Raw genomic sequence first — 20,712 nt, forward strand, 5'->3', positions numbered from 1 at the left:
ACCTACTATTGTTAACAAATTATGAAAGGGATCCTTATATTCATAAGTCACAGGGACCCCAGTTTTTAAAAGTGTTATCAGATATCTTGTGCTATTTGATGAGTCATGAGTTTTGTTGTTTTATATGAAAGGCTCAGATTTTACTAAAGAGATAAAAATAACTGAATAATGTTGATTATTGAATAATTTATTCAATAATGTAGGTAACTGATTAACTGAATAATGTAACTCCAGTTGTAAACTCATGGCAATATTGTTTGGCATTTCTATAAGGTATTTCTTTTGAACTCTCTACAGATAAAAGGGCTTTCTGTAGATTTAACTGGTGATAGCACATAGGCCTTTGTCTCACTTTCTCTTTCTTCATTTTGAATGCTTTTTTTTCTGGAAGTTCTGACATCTTTGGCTTTTCCTGAGTTTTACTTATCAAAGACTAATATTTCTGAAGCTTGATAGGCATGTAAACCTGGTCAGGAAAAGAACTGAGCATCAGGGGTTAGAGCAGAGAGAGATTTCTGATGAGAGAGACAAGATTAGGAGGAGTTATATTTTATCAAGGGTCAAAATGTCCTACTAAGGTAATTCATAGTGATTTTGGGAGGGTATAAAATTCCATACTTTTGCTTTACTCCTCCACCTGTATTCTACCTCCTCGCACTCCAGTAACTCCTTTGCCCTGTTTCCTTTACCTCCCCCTTCCTTCCTTCCTTCCTTCCTTCCATTTTTTCTTCCTAATTATTCTCATCAAAAACAACTGTTAGAAAAAATGTTATGCCTTTTAGTATTTTATTGTTATATTATTAAAATATTACAATTTAAACATTTTTCATATTTTTTCTAGAGGGCGACAAAGAGCTTTTTCCTGCTTTTGGTCATGAATCAGGTCACAATTCAATGGGACGTGGCAATAGCTCTTTACATATTCTTCAATTGGTGTCATGGAGGTACAGTGTTTTGAGTACCTATTGCTATTTTTTATTCAAATAAAATATTGAGTGTTTATTATGTTCATGGCATTATGCTAGGATCTCTGAAGAATAAAAACTTATTATATTCAAAAAAATTATATGCACATAAAATTATGTGGAATGAAATAAAATCTAACCTCCCTACTAATTCAGGATTCATTTATCAAGCATCCTAACAGACAGACGTCTAATTCTTATACCAACATTTCCACGAAGGAGCTTATTATTTTGAGTTGGCATATTCTATCTTTGAACATTTTTAACTTATACGATAACTCATCAAACATTTCAACTTAATTCAATTCCACAAACCATTTATTGACGGTTACCGTGTGTCAGGTGCTGTGCTAAGCCTTGTATTCCTTTGTGCAGTAGTATTATGTGCTATTATTATCCTATTTTGTAATTCATACAAACATCTGGCATTATGACAAAGGCATACACAGATTTTAGGAGTCCAGGAGGGAGATCATCAGAAGTTCAGGCAGGGCAGCCATCAGCATTTGAGAGTTTCTGCATAGCATCCTGGGCAGGTGACAGGGATTCATTTACTAGGAGATAAGCAACACCAAGGCAGGGTTCTAGACCTTGAAGGAAGCTTTGCAAATCATGCAAGTTACTCAGAATAGTGACAAAAGCAAAACTGTCTTCTGTAGTTTGGGACACATTATATTAGAGATATAGAAGTAGCCCCACCTTGAGAACTAGAATCCTTCCAGCAGGATATTGGATACTCCCAGAGTCAGACCAACAGCTATCCAAGAAGATTTAGTAAAAATAAGACACCAGCTACTTTTTCCAGCTTCTGGAAATATGCAAATGATAAGTAGGACTTCTGTTTATATATCCAAGTGATTAATATAAAGCATAGAGAAATAAGACAAGCCCGTGTCATGTGGCAGAGACCTACCAGCTGTCCATTAAAAATTATTTTATATATTATTATTCAATCTGCTATGAATATTTTTAATATCATCCAGACTATCTTTTCCACGTTTTCTACTAGAACAATATTTTACCCCTTTTTAACAGATTTGCTGAATAAAAAATATACTATGTTTAGCATTCCTCTGACCAATCTAAAAAGAAGAAATTAATGTTTTATATGACTTATTTTAACATATTAAAAAGAGAAATTGACAATTTTTCGTATGACTTATTCTTATATAATCCATGTTGATTCCTGCTGATTACTGATTTTTTTCTATGTACTGAAAAATGATCAACTTACTAATTCATTCTTGAATGTTGTGAAGCTCAGTGGTCCAGTGTTTCTGGGGTTCTTCTTTATTCCACTTTTGAAAACCAGGAGAATATTTGTCCAAATCTGAATTGATATTTTCTGTGTATTCTCAAACACTACTCGCAATGGTTTCATGAAAGTATTCACAGATTTTTTAAGGTGCGCAAGATGCAGTTTGTCTGATCATGAATTGTTGAACTTATTTAAAGCAGTCAGATGCTTTCTTAAAACTTCTTTCCATGTCTTTGCCTTCAATTCCCTATTGATAATGATGGAATTATTTTTAGCATTACCTCAACATTTAAATATTTATAACATATATGTAAATGTTCATTACATAAATGGCCATATTCAATTATGTTTATATTATAAAAAATTTAATTCTTTTTTTAAAAATTAATTAATTAATTAATTAATTAATTTACTTTTGGCTGCATTGGTCGTCGCAGTGTGCGGGCTTCTCATTGTGGTGGCTTCTCTTATTGTGGAGCATGGGCTCTAGGCACGCGGGCTTCAGTAGTTGTGGCACGTGGGCTCAGTAGTTGTGGCTTGCGGGCTCCAGGGCGCAGGCTCAGCAGTTGTGGTGCACGGGCTCAGTTGCTCTGCGGCATGTGGGATCTTCCCAGACCAGGGCTCGAACCCGTGTCCCCTGCATTGGCAGGCGGATTCTTAACCACTGCGCCACCAGGGAAGCCCCCAAAATTTAATTCTTTAAGCTTTGAATTCCAAAGATAAGAACTTTTAAAAATCAAATACTGACCTTTAATTATCACTATTTTGATAAGGTTTTAAGATATTCTGATACAGGTATTTCCAGAAAAAGTCTACAATAAATTTTCCTTGATGTGAATTTAATTTAATTGATATTGCATTGCATTGTCATTCAAGTTTATGAAAATGACTTTATTGTCTTGGTTATAAAAATAATATATAATTTTTAAAACACAGAAATATACAATAAAAAATTACTCTAACACACAGAGATTATCATTGTTAATATCTTAGTGTATTTCTTTTTAATTCATTCATTGAGTTATTTTTAACATTGAGCCTCCATTAAATATGTTGTTTTGAAACTTGCTTTTCAACTTAAAAATGATGAATTTTAAGTGGTTGTCAAGCAATAAATTTTTGCAGTTAGTAATTAGTACTGATTTTACTCATTAAACTCATAGTTTTCTGTTAAAAGTAGCCTTTATCAAGTGAAAGTGAAAGTAGCTGGTGAAAGAGTGAAAGACTGAGTAGCTGGTTAATGGGGTTTGGATTCTGCAGTACCAATTCTTATTCCTAATGTTACCTTTGAAAAATGAGGTAGACTCAAAAAGTCTCAGTCCTCACCTTTAAAATAGGAGAGCTAATCATATTTGCTCTTTAGACAGCTAGAGAAACTTAAAGGCTGAAAGCTGACTCTAGTCTGGTGTCATGCTGCCGAACATCAATAGAACACGGTAAAAACACACTTTGATAAACTAAACAAATGATACTCTGAGTCCTAAAACTCTTTTCCAATGGAAATTATTCAGTTAGTTGAAAAAAATTTTTAAATGCAATAGCACATTCTTCTGAATCTCTGGTTTTAATGCTTTACATGGAATTTTTAATTTTATCTATTTGTTTTCCAGGAATTACAAATATAAACTGCTCTGGACGCATCTGGGTAGAACCAGCCACAATTTTTAAGATGGGTATGAATATCTCTATATATTGCCAAGCAGCAATTAAGAACTGCCAACCAAGGAAACTTTATTTTTATAAAAATGGCATCAAAGAAAGATTTCAAATCACAAGAATTAATAAAACAACGGCTCGCCTTTGGTATAACAACTTTCAGGAGCCACAAGCCTTTATGTACTGTACTGCTGAATGTCCTGGATATTTTCAAGAGACACTGATATGTGGAAAAGACATTTCTTCTGGATGTAAGTGTTGAGGTGCATTCGAAATCCAAATGAAAGTTAGGCTAACAATTAACTGGTAATTACCAATCTTGTCTAAAAATAGAGGCAAATTAATATAGTTCACTTCTTGTATTAGTTTAATGTAAGAGTTGCAAATTCAAATGTCTCCAGGGGCCAGGCTGGTGAAATGTGTGAGTTAAGGAGGCTGGTGGGATCCGTGCAGAGAGGAAAGCACAGAGATGGTCTACTGGGCTCAGCCACTGCCCAGCTTCAGCATCTATGAGGGTCCAGTATCCCTAGATCTTTGGACACTTCAAAAGAAGACAGAAGTGTAAATTTTCAATGTGAACTCTACAAACTTTAAATGTTTGTATGCCAATGCATTCAAAAAATAATTTTTCAACACTAGTCTGGCCAAACACAGCATATGTGAAGGGCAGCATCCTCAGATTTTCACTGTTGCTCTTCTCATCTGTTTTTTACTTAACATTGTTATCCAAACTATTCAATAATATCAACCTTGAAGCAGATCCCATTGAAAAATTTTGAGGCTAAGATTTAGGAAGGAGAAAAACATTTGCAACATTAGCTTTGTGTCCCTGCTATACTTCTTACCAGCTGTGTGACCTTGGGCAAGTTGCTTAACTAGTCTGAGCCTCAATTCCATGTCTATAAAATGAGGCTAATTATATTGGCTATGGTAAGCATCAAATTTCAATAATTTATTTGAAAGCATATTATACACTTTAAACTACAACATTAATGTGCCTAAACCCTCTTAAATGCATCCTTTTGATAAAACATGGGGAGATTCTGATACAATTCCCTGCTCCTAATGTCACTGCCCTAATTGTGAATAATTGTGTTTGTTATTATAATTATTAAGAAAAAAATTAAGTTAATTTTTTAAATATTTGGTAAGTTCAATTTGTGTTCATGGTATTCTGAAGGTGTTTAAGTTACTATAGTAATATGGACTGGCTTGTATAATTATACACTTAACTCTTGGTTCTACTATTATGAAGGAAAAATCAATAAGTTCAGCACGGTTTTAACCCAGAGGTTCATTCCCTACAGCATCTGGGCCCATTTTCAGTGAAAGATAGAGGGCTTTGGGTCTTTGTCATGCTCCCTTTCTCCATACTTTTGAGAATCAAATCTGAGTTCTTCCTCATCTCCAGTCCTCAGCTAGACAGAGCAAGCCCACCTGGCCACCTCCACCTGCCCCTTGAGGGGATGTCTGAGAAGCAAGAGGCTTCCTTGTTCTCAAGTAAGGCTATCGTCCTGCTGGGCTCCTGATCTCTGTGATTTTCAAGAGAGAAGAGCCGTGGGAAGTGGTAGAGGTCAACTAAGGAAGGAAATTGTAGGTTTTGGAGTCAAAGAAAAAATTTATGCCTTAAAGTAATACTAACATGCTAAACTTGCCCTAAATTGTAGGAATTGAAACAACAAGTAGACATCTTATCTGATGTCTAAGGACTTCCTAGCTTGTCCACATCCTCAGGAAACAGAAATAACCCTTCATGCTTAAATACTTTCCTATTTTTTCTTTGGGGGTGTGGTGGGGTGTTGAGAGAATATTTCTTTAGAGGGCAAATGAGTAACTTTCACAGTTGTGTGGAAAGGTTAGTTTTTAATTAAAGCCAGAGTAAGAAAGGAGGCAAAAGAAGTACGCCTCCTTCCCTCTGTTGCAGTTTGGGTGACAGGTTATTGCCAACCGCTCTCCCTGTGTTGCCTGAGGCCCTCTGCCCTCAAACACAACCACCAGGCCATGTTTAGGGCCAGGAAATGGCCTTTTCTCCCCTTCTAGGACAACATATTAGAAGCACTTATACTTTTTGCTGATGGCTGCTTAGAAAGAACATCATCCTTTCCACTTATTTACTTTGTGAGTTGGAACTTCTTACATAGACCTCTGGTTATGAGCGTGAAATTGTAACTGCCATGTAAGGGTTTACTCAAACCCCTGGATTCAAGAACCCCTGTGTTCTCAGGCTCTGCACTCTTAGCAAACAGAACTTTCTATTTAAGTAGGTCAAGCAAAGGTTTTTGAGGGGTTTTGTGGTATTCTGGAAATCACATTGCTTTCACTGATCACTTTGATTACAGGAGATTCATCCTGTGAGCTTTATTGTGTCAACTTATCATCACTGTTCCGAACAAAATGATTATGTGTATTTTTTTAAACTGGAGACAAATCATAAAAGACAAAGAGAAGATAAATGAGTCGTTGCTGTTCCTAAAAAGATATCTAAACATATTAAAAAGGTTCTGTACCTTAATGTGTAATTTGTGAAATACAAACTATTATTATCACAGTTTTCATTTTTAGCCATAATCTTAAAAACTTCCTAGATTCTTATCTGTGATTAAATGCATGCATATTATGAAAAGTATTCTATTAGAGTCACACCATTCACGGGATAAAATACTATAAGATGTCTTTATTCATTTAAAAACACCAGATTAAACTATTCATGAAAGTCATATATCCACATAATCATTTATTTAAAAGTTTAAATATCTTTGACTTAAATTTTAACCATCTTTGATCTCTACTTGTCATCAGTGCCTAGAAGGCACTGAATATTCGTCTTTAACATTGCTACTACGTCTCATTAGTGACACAATAGGCTGGTCTGCGTGCTCCTTAGGTAAGGAATTATGGAGTGATCTTTGCCAGAAGTATTGACTTTCTTTTAATTTTAAATTCTTCTCATTGTCATTTTATTAATCAAGCCGATCAAGTCATGAAATAAACTTTACTAAGTGGTTGGTATGCACCATAAATGTGTTAAACGATAGAAATTCAGAGAAGAGGGGATCACAGACAGTGCCTTCAAGAAGCTCTCAGTAGAAAATGATACTTGGCTAAACTTTGAATTAACAAGAAACCTGGCCTGTGAATAGTGAGGGACCCAATGGTAGGGGAGAGGTGCAATTAGTAGGAGAGAGCAGAGTGTTTTCTGCTATCTGGCTGTACAGAAGGTTTTTATCCATGGACATTTAATAACCTGGCAATGAGATCTAAAAACAATTCGGTCTTATTCTTATAACCATATTCACATTCCCTTCTTTACATAGCTTCACATTAACAAATAGTGTGTATATTTGCATGTGTGTATATAATCTATTTGATCTTTTGCAAAGTTAATTAGTTACCAGACACTTCAGAGAGAATGCTGTGGAATAACATAGCCCAAAAGACTGACAGCTGTCTTTTAGGATGGCCAAATCAGTGATACTCTGTCTGAAACCAGAGGGAAAAAATAACTTCAGCACAGATCACTGAGGGACCCCAACTCAATCAATATCCAAAATGATTTAAATTTATGTTTCCACAGCTACCTCCTTCAAGGCTCAAAGAAAACTTAAAGATTTCTTTTATCCTACTTGGAGTCCAGTTTCCCCCCATTGTAACTTGATACTACAACTACACGTTTTAGTGTGTTCTTACTGTTTGAAAACATGTTTTTTTTTGTTTTTTTTCTGAGAACGCCAAGTTAAAGTTCTATTTTTATTTAACATCTTTATCGGAGTATAATTGCTTTACAATGGTGTGTTAGTTTCTGTTTTATAACAAAGTAAATCAGCTATACATATATCCCCATATCTCCTCGAAAATATGTTTTTTAATTGTAAAATCAAATTGCATTCATGTAGAAAGTTTTTAAAATTTTGGACTAACAAAAAAGAAATACTTATCATTTCTATAATCCCATAATCTCACTACTAACAGACTCCCTCTTTAATAATTTTGAATATGTCTTTCAAGTTTCAGTCTTTTTCTCTCTCTCCCCTTCTCTATCTCTGTTTGTCTCTCAAATGAGACTACTATACTATACTATTTTTTTCACTTTATCATATGGCCAGTACTTACTTACTTAATTAAGCATATTTCTAGTGCCTTCCAAAGGCCATATACTTAAACTATCTTCTATAACTTTGTTTTTGGATGTATTTTAGGAGTGTATTTTGGGTTGTTAAGGTGGTCTCCAATTCCTTCATTATTAGGAACAACACTTTAAGAGGCAAACCCTTTTTAGCCAAATATTTTTGTATATCTATGAACATTTCAATATGGTTGCATTCCTAGATTTAAAATTGCTGGGTTGCGAGATATTACTCCCACTTTTAAAGATTGTGATATGTAAAGTGCTCTCCATAAAGGTTGTATCAATTTGCATTCCCACCAGCAGTGTGTTAGAGGATTTCCCTGAGTTCATTCCAATACTGTGGATTAACATTTTTCAAAATCCTTGCCAATTTGATAGATCTAAATGACATCTATTATTGGTTTAATTTGCAATGAGGATAAATTTTTCATATATTTATTTCTTCTTTTATAAGTAGTATTCTTGGTAGATGATTTACAGGTGAAGTGCAAGAACATACTTGTATTTAAGATAAAGCTTTGGGTATAACTTCAGGTGCATAAATGTCTGCATTTTTATTCTTTCTGAGCCCCCATCCTTTCCTTTTTTTTTAATGGGAAAGAATTATCATTTTCTTTTTTTTTTTCCTTTTTTTTGGGGCGCACAGTGAGGCATGTGGGATCTTAGCTCCCCGAGCAGGGATCGAACCCACGCCCCCTGAAGTGCAAGTGTGGAGTCTTAACCACTGGACTGCCAGGGAAATCCCTCTTGTCATTTTTTGAGTCGTCAAGTTTCCCAGGCAGTATTGCAAATGTAGGCACAAGCTGAGAGAGCCACACCTGAAAAGTGAGCATATGCTAAACACTCAGTATTTCCATACTTCTTTTTTTATCTTGATTCTTGGTAATTTATTATTGGATGATGCATCTGAAATTCCAGATGCAGTTCTACAGTTGCTGGGGTTTCATAGGCTTCAGAGGCTCCAAGGGCTCAAACAATGTCATTAGAACTCTCTCATCTTTTCTCATTTCTTGGGTTTTGTTTTCCCCTGTGTTGGCTTCATTCTTAAATAGACTGTTTCACTATGACAGCAATATGGCCATCAACAACTCACAGCTCACATGTTACTCAGAGATAGCAGTTTCGGTGGGGGAGAAGCACCTCTTTTACAGTGGCTCCAGAAGAAGATCCTTGGATAACTCTGATTGGTTCATCTTGAGTCATGTGTTCATTCCCAAGGGAAATACTCTGATTAGTTAGCCTAGGTCAAGGGTACACTTCTGTGTGATTGACAGCCCTTGGCATAGGGGTGGAGGTTGGGAGTGAGGGAGATGTCAATTCTCAAAGGGAAAGATGGTAGCAGACAAAAACTAACAATATTCCCCGTAACAGGGCCACTCGGGGAAAGAGTTGAGGGCATGGGAGAAGGGAAAAAGAGAGAGAAACTAGAAATAGAATTCTATGAATGCCAAAAATTTTTAATCTTTTTTTTATTGTAGTAAAATGTACCATTTTAACTATTCTTAAGTGCACAGTTCTGTGGCGTTAAGCATATTGTATATACACATCACTGTGTAACCATCACCACTATCCATTCCCAGAACTTTTTTCATCTTGCAAACCCAAAACTCTGTACCCATCGAACAACTCCCCATCTCCCCCATCTCCCCAGACACCATCATTCTGCTTTCAGTCTCTGTGTGTTTGACTGTTCTAGATACCTCCTATAAGTGGAATCATACAGTGTTTGCACTTCCATGTCTGGCTTATTTTATTTAGCATAATGTCCTCAAGGTTCATCCATGTTGTAGCATGTCAGAATTCCCTTTCTTTTAAAGGCTCAGTAATACTCCATTGTACGTATGAACACCAAACTTTTAAAGTGGGTAGTGGAATAGGTGCTGGAGAAGTAGATAGTTGCCAGAGCAGAAGAAAAACACCATGGAGAACCCTTTCACAAGAGCCAAACGGCAGAGAGGTTTCAAGGTGGGAGTGACCAAAATAGCAAATGCTGCAGAGGTCAAGCTCAATGATGACTTCACAGAAATCATGGGATTTGTGGATTAGAAAGTCACGATGACCTTAACAACAGTGGTTCTGGTGGAATTGCAGGTCTGAATCTTGATTGTTTGGGGTTCAAGAGTAAATGGGAGTTGAGGGAAAAGACCAGTATAATGGACTTAAAAAAAAAAAAAGCTATTATGAAACGGAGAAAGATACGTTGGCAGCTGAGGGGAGACAATTTGGAGAGGAATTTTCTTTTTGGATGGGAGGAACTTGATCACCTTAGTATCCCAAAGGAGGGGAGAATATAGTAAAGTATATGGAGAAAAGTAGCAATGTTTGAGGGCAAAGTGGGTTGCAAGGTGAGCTGGTAGGGATGGAATGGGGGAGGTGCTGTGTACCAATTGGCCTGGTTTTCCAAATAAAATGGAAAGTTTATCAAGTAACTATAAAAAACTTTATGTTTCTATGCTCCTAAGTGATATATTTTGTTGCAGATCCACCAGATGTCCCTGACAAAGTAACCTGTGTCATTTATGAATATTCAGGCAACATGACTTGCACCTGGAACCCTGGGAAGCCCACCTACATAGACACCAAGTATGTGGTGTACGTGCAGAGGTAGGTTCCCTCCTAACAGTCTAACCTGAGCAATTCCACTCCAGTCCAGCCCATGCTGTGCCTCCAGCAGAGATCCAAGAAATCAACTTTAAATATTAAATGCATCCTTTTTATCACCAACTCCCTAATAATGATCAAGGAAGCTACCAAAACGCTTTTCAGGCCATTAATATTTTCACTCTGTGGGAAAATGTGTTCCATAATCTTTCTACTCTTTTTACTCACTGGAGGTAATTGGGGGCAAGGGCCTAATGGGATACAGCACAGCACAGTTTTAAAAGGATCTTTGCTCAAATCCCAGCTCCATCCTCCTTCTAGGGTTTAGGCAATTTTAATCTCTCCAAATTGCCATTTCTTTATCTTTAAAATGGGTTTAAAAATAAAACCTAATGCACTGGGTAATTTTAATTATTTAAGTGGAATTTGGCTTTTTAAGTATGTATCACTGTGCCAGGTCCATAGTTAGCACTACACTTATCGAAGCTATTAGTTATTAATAATGATCCCCAAATCTTAAATTTGGTGTCTGTGTAGGCTGACCATCTTCCCTGGTTTGCCTGAGACTAAGGGAGCTATCGGGACACAGGACTTTCAATTTTAAAACTGAAAGCAATAATTGAATGAAAGTAATAATTTTCTAATTGGAGTTGAGGAGGGCTTTGTGGAAATGCTCTTTTGTTACGTTCTAATGATAACCAGACTTCAGGAGCCAGACAACCATGCAGCCAAAATCTCTTAAGTTTTATGCTTAAGGACAAATAATTGATCATAAGAGTTCTATTACTTCATACTAAATTAAATTGGGAGAAATGTATCTTTAGTTTCTGCTATTCAGAAACTGCAAAATAGGAAAAGGTTGATGTGAAAAAAATCTTTTCCTTCCTGAATGTACATAGTTCAAATGTTTCACTGTTACAGCAGTTCCTCAGAGCTACTGAGGCTGTCTCCTGGGCTATAGTCCTCAGTTTGGCTTGAATAAAACTCTCTTCTATCCTTTAAAAAAAAAAATGTTTCACTGTTACATCTACACTATATCCACGTATGTCAGTCTGTGTTGGACTCCTTTGCTAGTGTTAAAGATGGAAATAATACCATTAATTCGGGGGGAAAAATTGTGGGCAAACTGGGCTACCTTGGTCACCCTATCCTTGTTTTGTTTCATTTATTTTTTTTTAAAAGAATGTCTTTAGTTTTGTACAATTGATCCTTGAAAAACGCAGGGGTTGGGGTGCTGACCCCTTTGTGTAACTTCGTGTAACTTTTGACTCTCCCCAAACTTAGCTACTAATAGTCAACTAAGAGTTGACCAGAAACCTTACTGATAACATAAACAGTTGATTGACATATTTTGTATGTTATATGTATTATATACTGTATTCTTACAATAAAGTAAGCTAGAGAAAAGAATGCTATTAAGAAAATCATAAGGAAGAGAAAATATATTTATAATACTGTACTGTATTTCTTGATACTGTAAATTAATGTCTGTTTACAAGATTAATCATCTCTTACTACTGATATCAAAAATGAAAAGATCATGTGAAAAAGAAATTCATGTTTATTTACAGGTGTCACAATTCATGCATTGATAGGGAAGAAGCAGCAATATGATTGCTTTATAATAGCCTAGCCTATACACTAATGAATGAATCATTATAAAATTTTTATGGCATACAATATTGCAGTCATATTCATAATACAGCATTGGAAACTGTTACATTTTTTCAAAAACCACTTACCTGTGATGATAGGCTGATACGCAGTTTCTCTGATTAGGAAAAACAGGCGTACTATATGGTAATGTAATTCTTTGAAAGCAAAGTTATAGAACAGTAAGAAAGTAACACATCATTAATTTTATATTAAATATCACTCACTTTATGCCTATGTAAGGATAGACAAGTATCTACTAACATCTACAAATATTTTATGCATTTATGACATACCTAAGTTTTTCTTAATTTTTTTATATCTCTAGGCTATATCTCTATGCAGTTCATCTGTGAGTTTTTTCAAATTGTCGCAAATCTCCTAAAATTTTTCCAATATATTTATTGAAAATAATCCACCTATAAGTGGACCTGCACAGTTCAAACCCATGTTGTTCAAGGGTCAACTGTACTTGAAGTACACGTTTTCTCTAGTGATTCCCAAAAGTTTCACAAACTACTTTTTCTTTTATACTTAAAAATATATATATATTTATTGGACTCCTACTGTTTGCCAAGCACTGGGCCAAAAGCTTTGTATGTGCTACCTCATTTAATCCCCTATACAACCTTGTGTGGTACATATGATTATTTTTCCGATTTTTGTAGACAGGTGACTGAGGCTTAGCTAGGTTAGGTGATGCATCCAGGGCCACGCAGCTATGAGAGGGAGAGGTGGGATTTGAATCTGGGGTGGCCTGACTGCTTTCTTCCTAGTTTAGTCTTTTCTGCTGAAGTGGTGTGGGAACCCAGATCACAGGGTATATCTGAGAGATGCTATCCAGGTCTCATCATTATGGGAAAGAATAACCTTCCAATCTTACTCTCTCTCTCCATCTGTTAGGTACTCAGAATAACTTTGATTAAGTGAAACATAAAAATAACACCTCTGTGTTCAAGACATTTTGGGTAAAAACTAGACAGATTTTATGAATACATTGTTAAGCCTGGGGTTACTGGCTACATGTCATGGGCAAGAAGCTCATATCTTTCACTAAGTAGCGGTATGGTCGGGTAGCAAAGGGATGATGGAAACACTGAGATCAGTGATGGGTTGTGTTGTCAAATATATAATATACTAAGCACTGCGCTCCATACTTCATGTGCCTTACATCTTCAATCCTCAGCTTAACCTTGAGCAGTAACTATTAGAATTGTCCCCTTTACAGAGCTTATGTTACTTCCCCTTAGACATAAGGGAGCCAGAATTCTAACAGGTGTCCAAGACTTAACCAATCCTCCTTGCCTCTGGGATAAAGTAGTCCCCTCGAGATGAAAAGAGTCCATGAGGACAAGAAACTCATTGCAAAGGCAACTTTAGGAATGTGAAAATGAGGGCAGTATGGGAGCAAACACCACAGTTTAAGCTCAAAGAAAAGTTAGATAGTGCCAGATTGACAGAGAATGCCTAGGCTTTGCTATCTCCTGCAACTTATACTATCTCATGGACTCACTGATCTTGATTAGTTGGTTAATTCTTTTTCTTTTAATATAACAGCTTTATTGAGTATAATTCACATACCATACAATTCACCTTATTTAAAGTGTACAATTCAATGATTTTAGTATATTCAAAGAGTTGTGCAACCATCACCACAATATTAGCACGTTTTCTTCATGCCAGAAAGAAACCCCATCTTCATTAGCAGTTACTCCCCATCTCCCCCCAACCCTCCCAGCCCTAGGCATCCTCTGTGCATTTGCCTACTCGGGACATTTTATATAAAAGGAATTATACAATTTGTGGTCTTTCATGACTAGCTTTCACTTAGTGTAAGGTTTTCAAGGTTCATCCATGGTGTAGCATGTATCAGTACTTCATTCCTTTTTATGGCTGACTAAAGTTCCATTATTGTATGAATATATCACATGTATCCATTCATTAGTTGATGGACATTTGGGTGGTTTCCATTTTGGGGGCTACCATGAATAATGCTCTACTAACATTCATGTACAAAATTATGTATAGACATAAGTTTTCATTTCGCTTGAGCATATATTGATACTTAGGAATAGAATTGCTAGGTCATATGGTAACTCAGTTTAAACTTTTGAGGAACTGCCATACTGCTTTTTTTAATTGAATTATAGTTGATTTACAATATTATGTTAGTTTCAGGTGTACAACATAATGATTCAATATTTTTATAGGTCATATTCCCTTTAAAGTTATTGCAAAATAATGGCTGTGTTTCCCAGTGCTGTACAATATATTTTTGTTCCTTATTTATTTTATAAATAATAGTTTGTATCTCCTAATCTCATACACCTATCTTGCCCCCCCACACACACTAGTAACCACTAGTTTGTTTTCTATATCTGTGAGTCTGTTTCTGTTTTGTTACATACATCTGTTTTATTTTTTAGATTCCACATATAAGTGATAACAGAGTATTTGTCTTTCTCTGTCGGACTTATTTCACTAAGCATAATACCCTCTAGGCCCATCCATGTTGTTACAAATGGCATAGTTTCATTCTTTTTTGTGTCTGAGTAATATTCCATTATATATATATATATATATACCACATCTTCTTTGTCCATTCATCCGTTGATGGATACTTAGGTTGCTTCCATATCTTGGCTATTGTAAATAATGCTGTTATGAACATTGGGATGCATGTCTCTTTTTGAATTAGTGTTTTCATTTTCTTCCGATATATACTCAGCAGTGGAATTGATGGATCATATGGTAGTTCTATTTTTAGTTTTTTGAGGAACCTCCATACTATTCTCCATAGTGGCTGCACCAATTTTCAATCCCATCAACAGTGTACTAGGGTTTCCTTTTCTCCACATCCCTGCCAACATTTGTTATTTGCAGACTTTTTGATAATAACCATTCTGACACGTGTGAGGTGGTATCTCATTGTTTTGTTCTGTTTTGTTTTGGCCATGCCGCACATCTTGTGGGATCTTAGTTCCCCGACCAGGGACTGAACCCAGGCCCTTGGCAATGAGAGCACATAGTCCTAACAACTGGACTGCCAGGGCCCCTCTCATTGTTGTTTTAATTTGCATTTCTCTAATGATCAGCAATGTTGAGCATTTTTTCATGTGCCTGTTGGCTACCCCTAATTTCCTATTTAGTATCATAAAAATGTTCTCCTAATATTTTATAAGATTATTATATATCTCTTTTAAAAGCCATTAATGCATTAACAATTATATCTGTCTAAATTATTTACATGTGGTTTTTGAGGGACACATCTTCTTTATCAAGTGAGGAATACTTGCAGTAGTTATGAATACTGAAATTGTTCTCAGTACCCAAAAAGTCACTTTGGAAGTCTTAAGAATAGATTTATTAAAGAGCAAACTGTCAGAAATATCCATTGGAAAGAGTACAGGCTTTAGAATTTTATGTTTGAATTCCAGTTCTGAGGCTTATCATTTAGATGTCTTTTGTGGTACAAATATCTGAAAACCCAAGTGCAGCGACTTAAACAGACAAGGCCATAGTGGTAGGTAGTACGGAGATAGCATGTTAATTCAATGATACCCCAAGGAACCAGGCTCTTTCCACTTTTCTCCTCTGCAGCCTTTAGTGTGTTGGCCTTAATCCTCAGATGCTACACATCCGGGCTTCTCATCCAAGTTTCAGGAAGGAAAGAGGTGAAGGGAAAAGGATATTCTCCCATGGAATTCCACTTGCATCTCATTGGCCAGAGTTGAGTTACATGTCTACTCTGTCAGGATGGCAACCTCAGAAGGGGTGTTATGGGTGGAGTTCAGTACTGTCATCTAATAGTATCTGCCACAATTGCTAGCTGAGGGATCTTGGTAAATTTGTTTAGCTTTGCTAAGCCTCAGTCTCCTGAGAAATGAGTATAAGTAATACCATACTGAGTGTTATAAAACTTACAAGAAAGCAAATTATAAGAAAAGGTTCACAAATAGGAAATGCTTAGAAACTGACAAAAAGGTGATGTTAGAATATTAGAACATTAGGGTGAAACTCAAGGCTGGCTCTCTAGACTTGTTTGATTTGTTCCAAAATCAAAACCTGACTGATGTGGGAGACAAGATTAATGTAAAGCCATAAAAAATGATCACTTACAGGATATTATAAACAATAACTTTATTTACATTATTTTCAAGTAACAGTAATTTTGGACAGATGACTATCTAGAAAGATTGTTAAATGTGCTCTAATAAGACTAATTTTCTAACTGTTGTACATATGTCAGTAGTAAAGTCACTCATTTATTCAAACTAGAAATGTAAACCCAATGTGGGCAAGAATTTTTGTTTGTTTTGTTCATTGCTATATTGCTTGAGCCCAGGATGAGGCCTGAGGCATAGTAAGCGCTCAATAAACACTCGTTGAGTGATTATTCTGATAACTAGAAATAAACATTTCCTGCATCCTCCCTTCACAATCTAGTTAACTAATAATACTACAAGGTCCTATATATTAAAAAAAACTTTTCTTACTGTCTTTTCTGAAACCAAGAGCAAATTATAGCCGAACTCAGGCAAACCTAACCCAAATTCTGACTTGATTGAGTCCAGATTAATGGAATTTTATCATTTTTTTAAAAACTTTATCATAGGTTATCATAAAAGATGTGAAGGGTTACCATAAAAGCAAATGTTCTCCTCTAGCAAATTCAAAGAATGAGCTCCTATAAGCACAGACAAATTGGAAAAGAAAATAAACATCTGTTTGTCTTACAATTAATTAAAAATGCACCCACGAGTTGAGAAAAATTAGAGAAATCCATTTTTCTAACTTATGGTTAAGAAGGCCTTTCCCCCTAGGAAAAAGGTGAGTTATAATGAATTTTGTGGTTGAAGTGGTATCAGATTTAAAAAGCCTTTTCTAGATCCTGGGTTCTCAGGGTATTTTCCACTTGGGCAGATAGGTAGAGATCAGCATTTGCAAGGTTTCACTTCCAACTCATGTGGTTCTGTTTTCCAGTAAAATCACATATAGAGGGAGGCATTTCACCTCAGCCCACCCACTTGTTTCCACAGTGGCAGAAAGATGGCATTCCCTCTATGGCAGCATAGGGGCCATCAGGGCCTCCGTCTGGTGTTGGATTGAAGTTGTAAAGTAGAGGAATTGTGTCTGTGTTGCTTCAAGAGTCTTCTTTCTCCCCAGAACCTTTGTGGTGACCCCACCAGCAGAGCTGCATGTCCATTCACATACACTCCTCAACCCCTCTGTATTTTGCTATGTACCAGTGGGTGGTGATAGAAAAAAAAAAAATGAACCTCTGCTAATAAATATCTACTTACTGTTGTCCCATTACACTCAACAGCTTCATATAAATACGTTCTTTCTTTACCTTGGATACTCTTGCAATGTCTGGCACAGTACCTTGTTGAATGAAAATAAATAACTTGTTGAATGAAAATAAGTGCATGATGGCCCTTCATTCTATTTTATTCAAGTCAATTTAACAAATATTTATTTAGTATTTCATGTCTTCTTGGAACTATGTTAAATGCTAGAAAAATTTTTAAAATACGCAACATGTCGGTACATGACAAGTTTATAAACTGTTTAGAACAGCACCAATGGTAGAATTTTCAGGTACTATGAAAGACCAATAGGGTCTTTTAATTTTTTGTTTTTTGTTTTAGATATTGTATTATTCTTATTATGTAACTGCTACACTTCCACTTTTTATTTATTTATTTATCTTTTGGCTGTGTTGGGTCTTCGTTTCTGTGCGAGGGCTTTCTCCAGCTGTGGCGAGCGGGGGCCACTCTTCATTGTGGTGAGCAGGCCTCTTACGGTCGCGGCCTCTCCCGTTCCAGAGCACAGGCTCCAGACGCGCAGGCTCAGTAGTTGTGGCTCACAGTCCTAGTTGCTCCGTGACATGTGGGATCTTCCCAGACCAGGGCTTGAACCCGTGTTCCCTGCATTGGCAGGCAGATTCTTAACCACTGCGCCACCAGGGAAGCTCAGGGTCTTTTAGTTTTAATGAGACCCCTAAAAACAACTGCCTACTTTTCCAGTTCATAAGGCCTGCTTGTTTTTGCCACATCTTCCTCTCCATATGCATATTCATTATAACCAGAGTTCTTAGATATAATTCCAAATATATTTGAGGCTGTGATGTTATATTTCTACTGAGTTCAATAACCAGTTCATATGTTAAAATCCATCTCCTCACCGATTCTGCACCAGTGCTTGGAGAGCTAATTGTGGCTGGGGACAAACACAAACTTACTGACTGATATTACTTTATATTCATGACCACTCACCTCACCTGGACCCAGGTAGCCACCCAGTAGTCCTACTACACTTCACTGGTCAAGTCACTCCCCCACTAACCGGGTAATTATTTCATTACTCTTTCTTTCATCTCTGGTCTCTAACATCTTCTCCTCTTCCTCACTCTATTGATGACCTGCTTTCTATTTCACTGAGAAAATAGGAGTAATGAGAAATACCACAGCCTCCCTCATCTGCTGACACACTGACATCTGTATCCACATACTTGGTCTTCCCTTTTAGTACTGTGGATGAACTACCATTGCCCTGATGCCAGCTCTCCACTGTGTACTAGATCTTACCCTGCCTGCCTACTAGAGGACATCGCTCTAACAATACTCCTTTTCTCTGTATCATCACCTTTTCTATCTTTACTGGATCTCCTCATCAGCTTTCAAAGATGCTGTAGCATCTGCTCTCTTGAAAATACAACCCTCCCTTGGTCCTTGCCTTCCACTAATCTATTTCTCTGCTCCTTCTATGGCAAACTCCTCAAAAGAGTTGTTTGTACTTTCTGCCTCTACTTCCTCTCTTTTCATCGTCTCTTTAATCTAGTCAAGTTTTTGCCCTTCACCTCCAGGTCTTAGCAGTGTCACTAATGACTTCCCCATTGCCAGATGCAACGGTTTATTCTCAGTCCCCACCCTCCTTATCAGGAGGATTTACCATCAGGAACATTTAACTTAGCTTTTTACTTCCTTCTTTTGGCTTCCAGGACAGCACTCCCTTTTGGTTCTCCTCCTACCTTCCTGGATGCTTTTTCTCAGTCTCTTTTGCCAGTTCCCCTTTATTCCAGTTAAGTGATGGTGACCCAGAGCTCTATCCTAGGATCTCTTATTATCTCTATCTACATTCATTACCTAAAAGATCTCACCCAAATTTATGGTGTAAAACTCCCTAATCTATATCTCCAGTCCAGATATCTCTCCTGCAATGCAGCCATCATTTATCTAACATCTTACTCAGTATTTCCTCTTGGATGTCCAAAATGTATTTTCAAGCTAACACTTTCAAAACCAAATACCCAGTTTCCTTTCCCCAGACTCACATTCCCTATCTCAGTAAGTGGTAACACCATCCTTTGCAGTATTCAGGTCAAAATCATTGGAGTCCTCCTGGATTCCTCTCTAACACGCCCCCCCATTCAACTGATCAGCAAAACCTACTGGATCTGTCTTTAAAAAACTGACTTCTCACTGCCTGGTCCAAGCCATATCATCTCTCACCTGCATGAGTAAACTGGTGCCCTTCACCTTTGCCCTGCTACAGTCTATTATTCACAAGTAGTCAGAGTAATCCTTTTCACATGCACATCAGATGTCACTCCTCTGCTCAAAATCTCCCATTTCACTCAGAGATCAAAGGCAGCATCCTTCCATGGCCTTATGTGACCTTACAATGTCTTCTAAATCTCCCACTCCTCTAGGACTCTCTGATATCATCTCATCCCTTTCCATCCCTCAGTCTACCAAGCCTCAATGACCTCCTTACTGTTCTTGAACAGGACAGGCAAGGTCCTGCCTCAGGGCCTTTGCATATCACCTAGAATGCTCCAAAGAGCCACAAGACCTGATTCTTTACTGCTCTAGTGTTACCTTCTCAGATGCTCAGATCTTCCCAATCTCCCTAAAAAAAAAAAAAAAAAAAAAAATACCCCCACATCTACCCCTAGCATTTCCTAACCTCCTTCTTTTCTCTTCTGAATGTTTATCACCACAAGACATATTATATATGCATTTGTTTCCACCAGAATGTGTGCTCCACAAAGGTTGGGACTTTACCTGTTTTGTTCACTGTGGTAGCCCCAGTGACTAAAGTAGTGCTTGGAACATAGTGGGTGTTAAATAAATATTTTTTGAATGAATGATTAAATTAAAAAGTACTGTTCACCATTATCACCACAAATCAGCAGTGTTTATTAAAAATCTATTAACTACAACTAGGATTAGGTGCAATGGAAACTTCAGAAAAATATAAATCATGCTGACTCCTTCAACAAATAATCTGTTATGTATTAGTTAGCACAAGAAAAAAAGAAATAGAAGTAAGAAATTTAAAAAACTTTGTAACAGGGCTTCCCTGGTGGCGCAGTGGTTGAGAATCCTCCTGCCGATGCAGGGGACACGGGTTCGTGCCCCGGTCCGAGAGGATCCCACGTTCTGCGG

At 36.8% G+C, this 20,712-nt stretch overlaps 1 protein-coding gene across 1 annotated transcript in view; it reads left to right on the top strand.

Annotated features, from left to right (window-relative positions):
* Nucleotides 1-874: 874 nt before the first annotated feature.
* The window catches only part of IL23R (interleukin 23 receptor), a gene marked incomplete at its 5' end in the record, with an annotated part of 52,977 nt that continues 33,139 nt past the window's right edge, over nucleotides 875-20,712 (top strand). Inside the window, 3 exons of the mRNA XM_079927744.1 lie at nucleotides 875-944; nucleotides 3,834-4,130; nucleotides 10,486-10,609. Coding sequence (XP_079783870.1) covers nucleotides 875-944; nucleotides 3,834-4,130; nucleotides 10,486-10,609 — 491 coding nt within the window. The remainder of the gene's footprint in view (nucleotides 945-3,833; nucleotides 4,131-10,485; nucleotides 10,610-20,712) is intronic.

Source organism: Stenella coeruleoalba, assembly GCF_951394435.1.
Source record: "Stenella coeruleoalba genome assembly, chromosome: 1".
Taxonomy (NCBI): domain Eukaryota; kingdom Metazoa; phylum Chordata; class Mammalia; order Artiodactyla; family Delphinidae; genus Stenella; species Stenella coeruleoalba.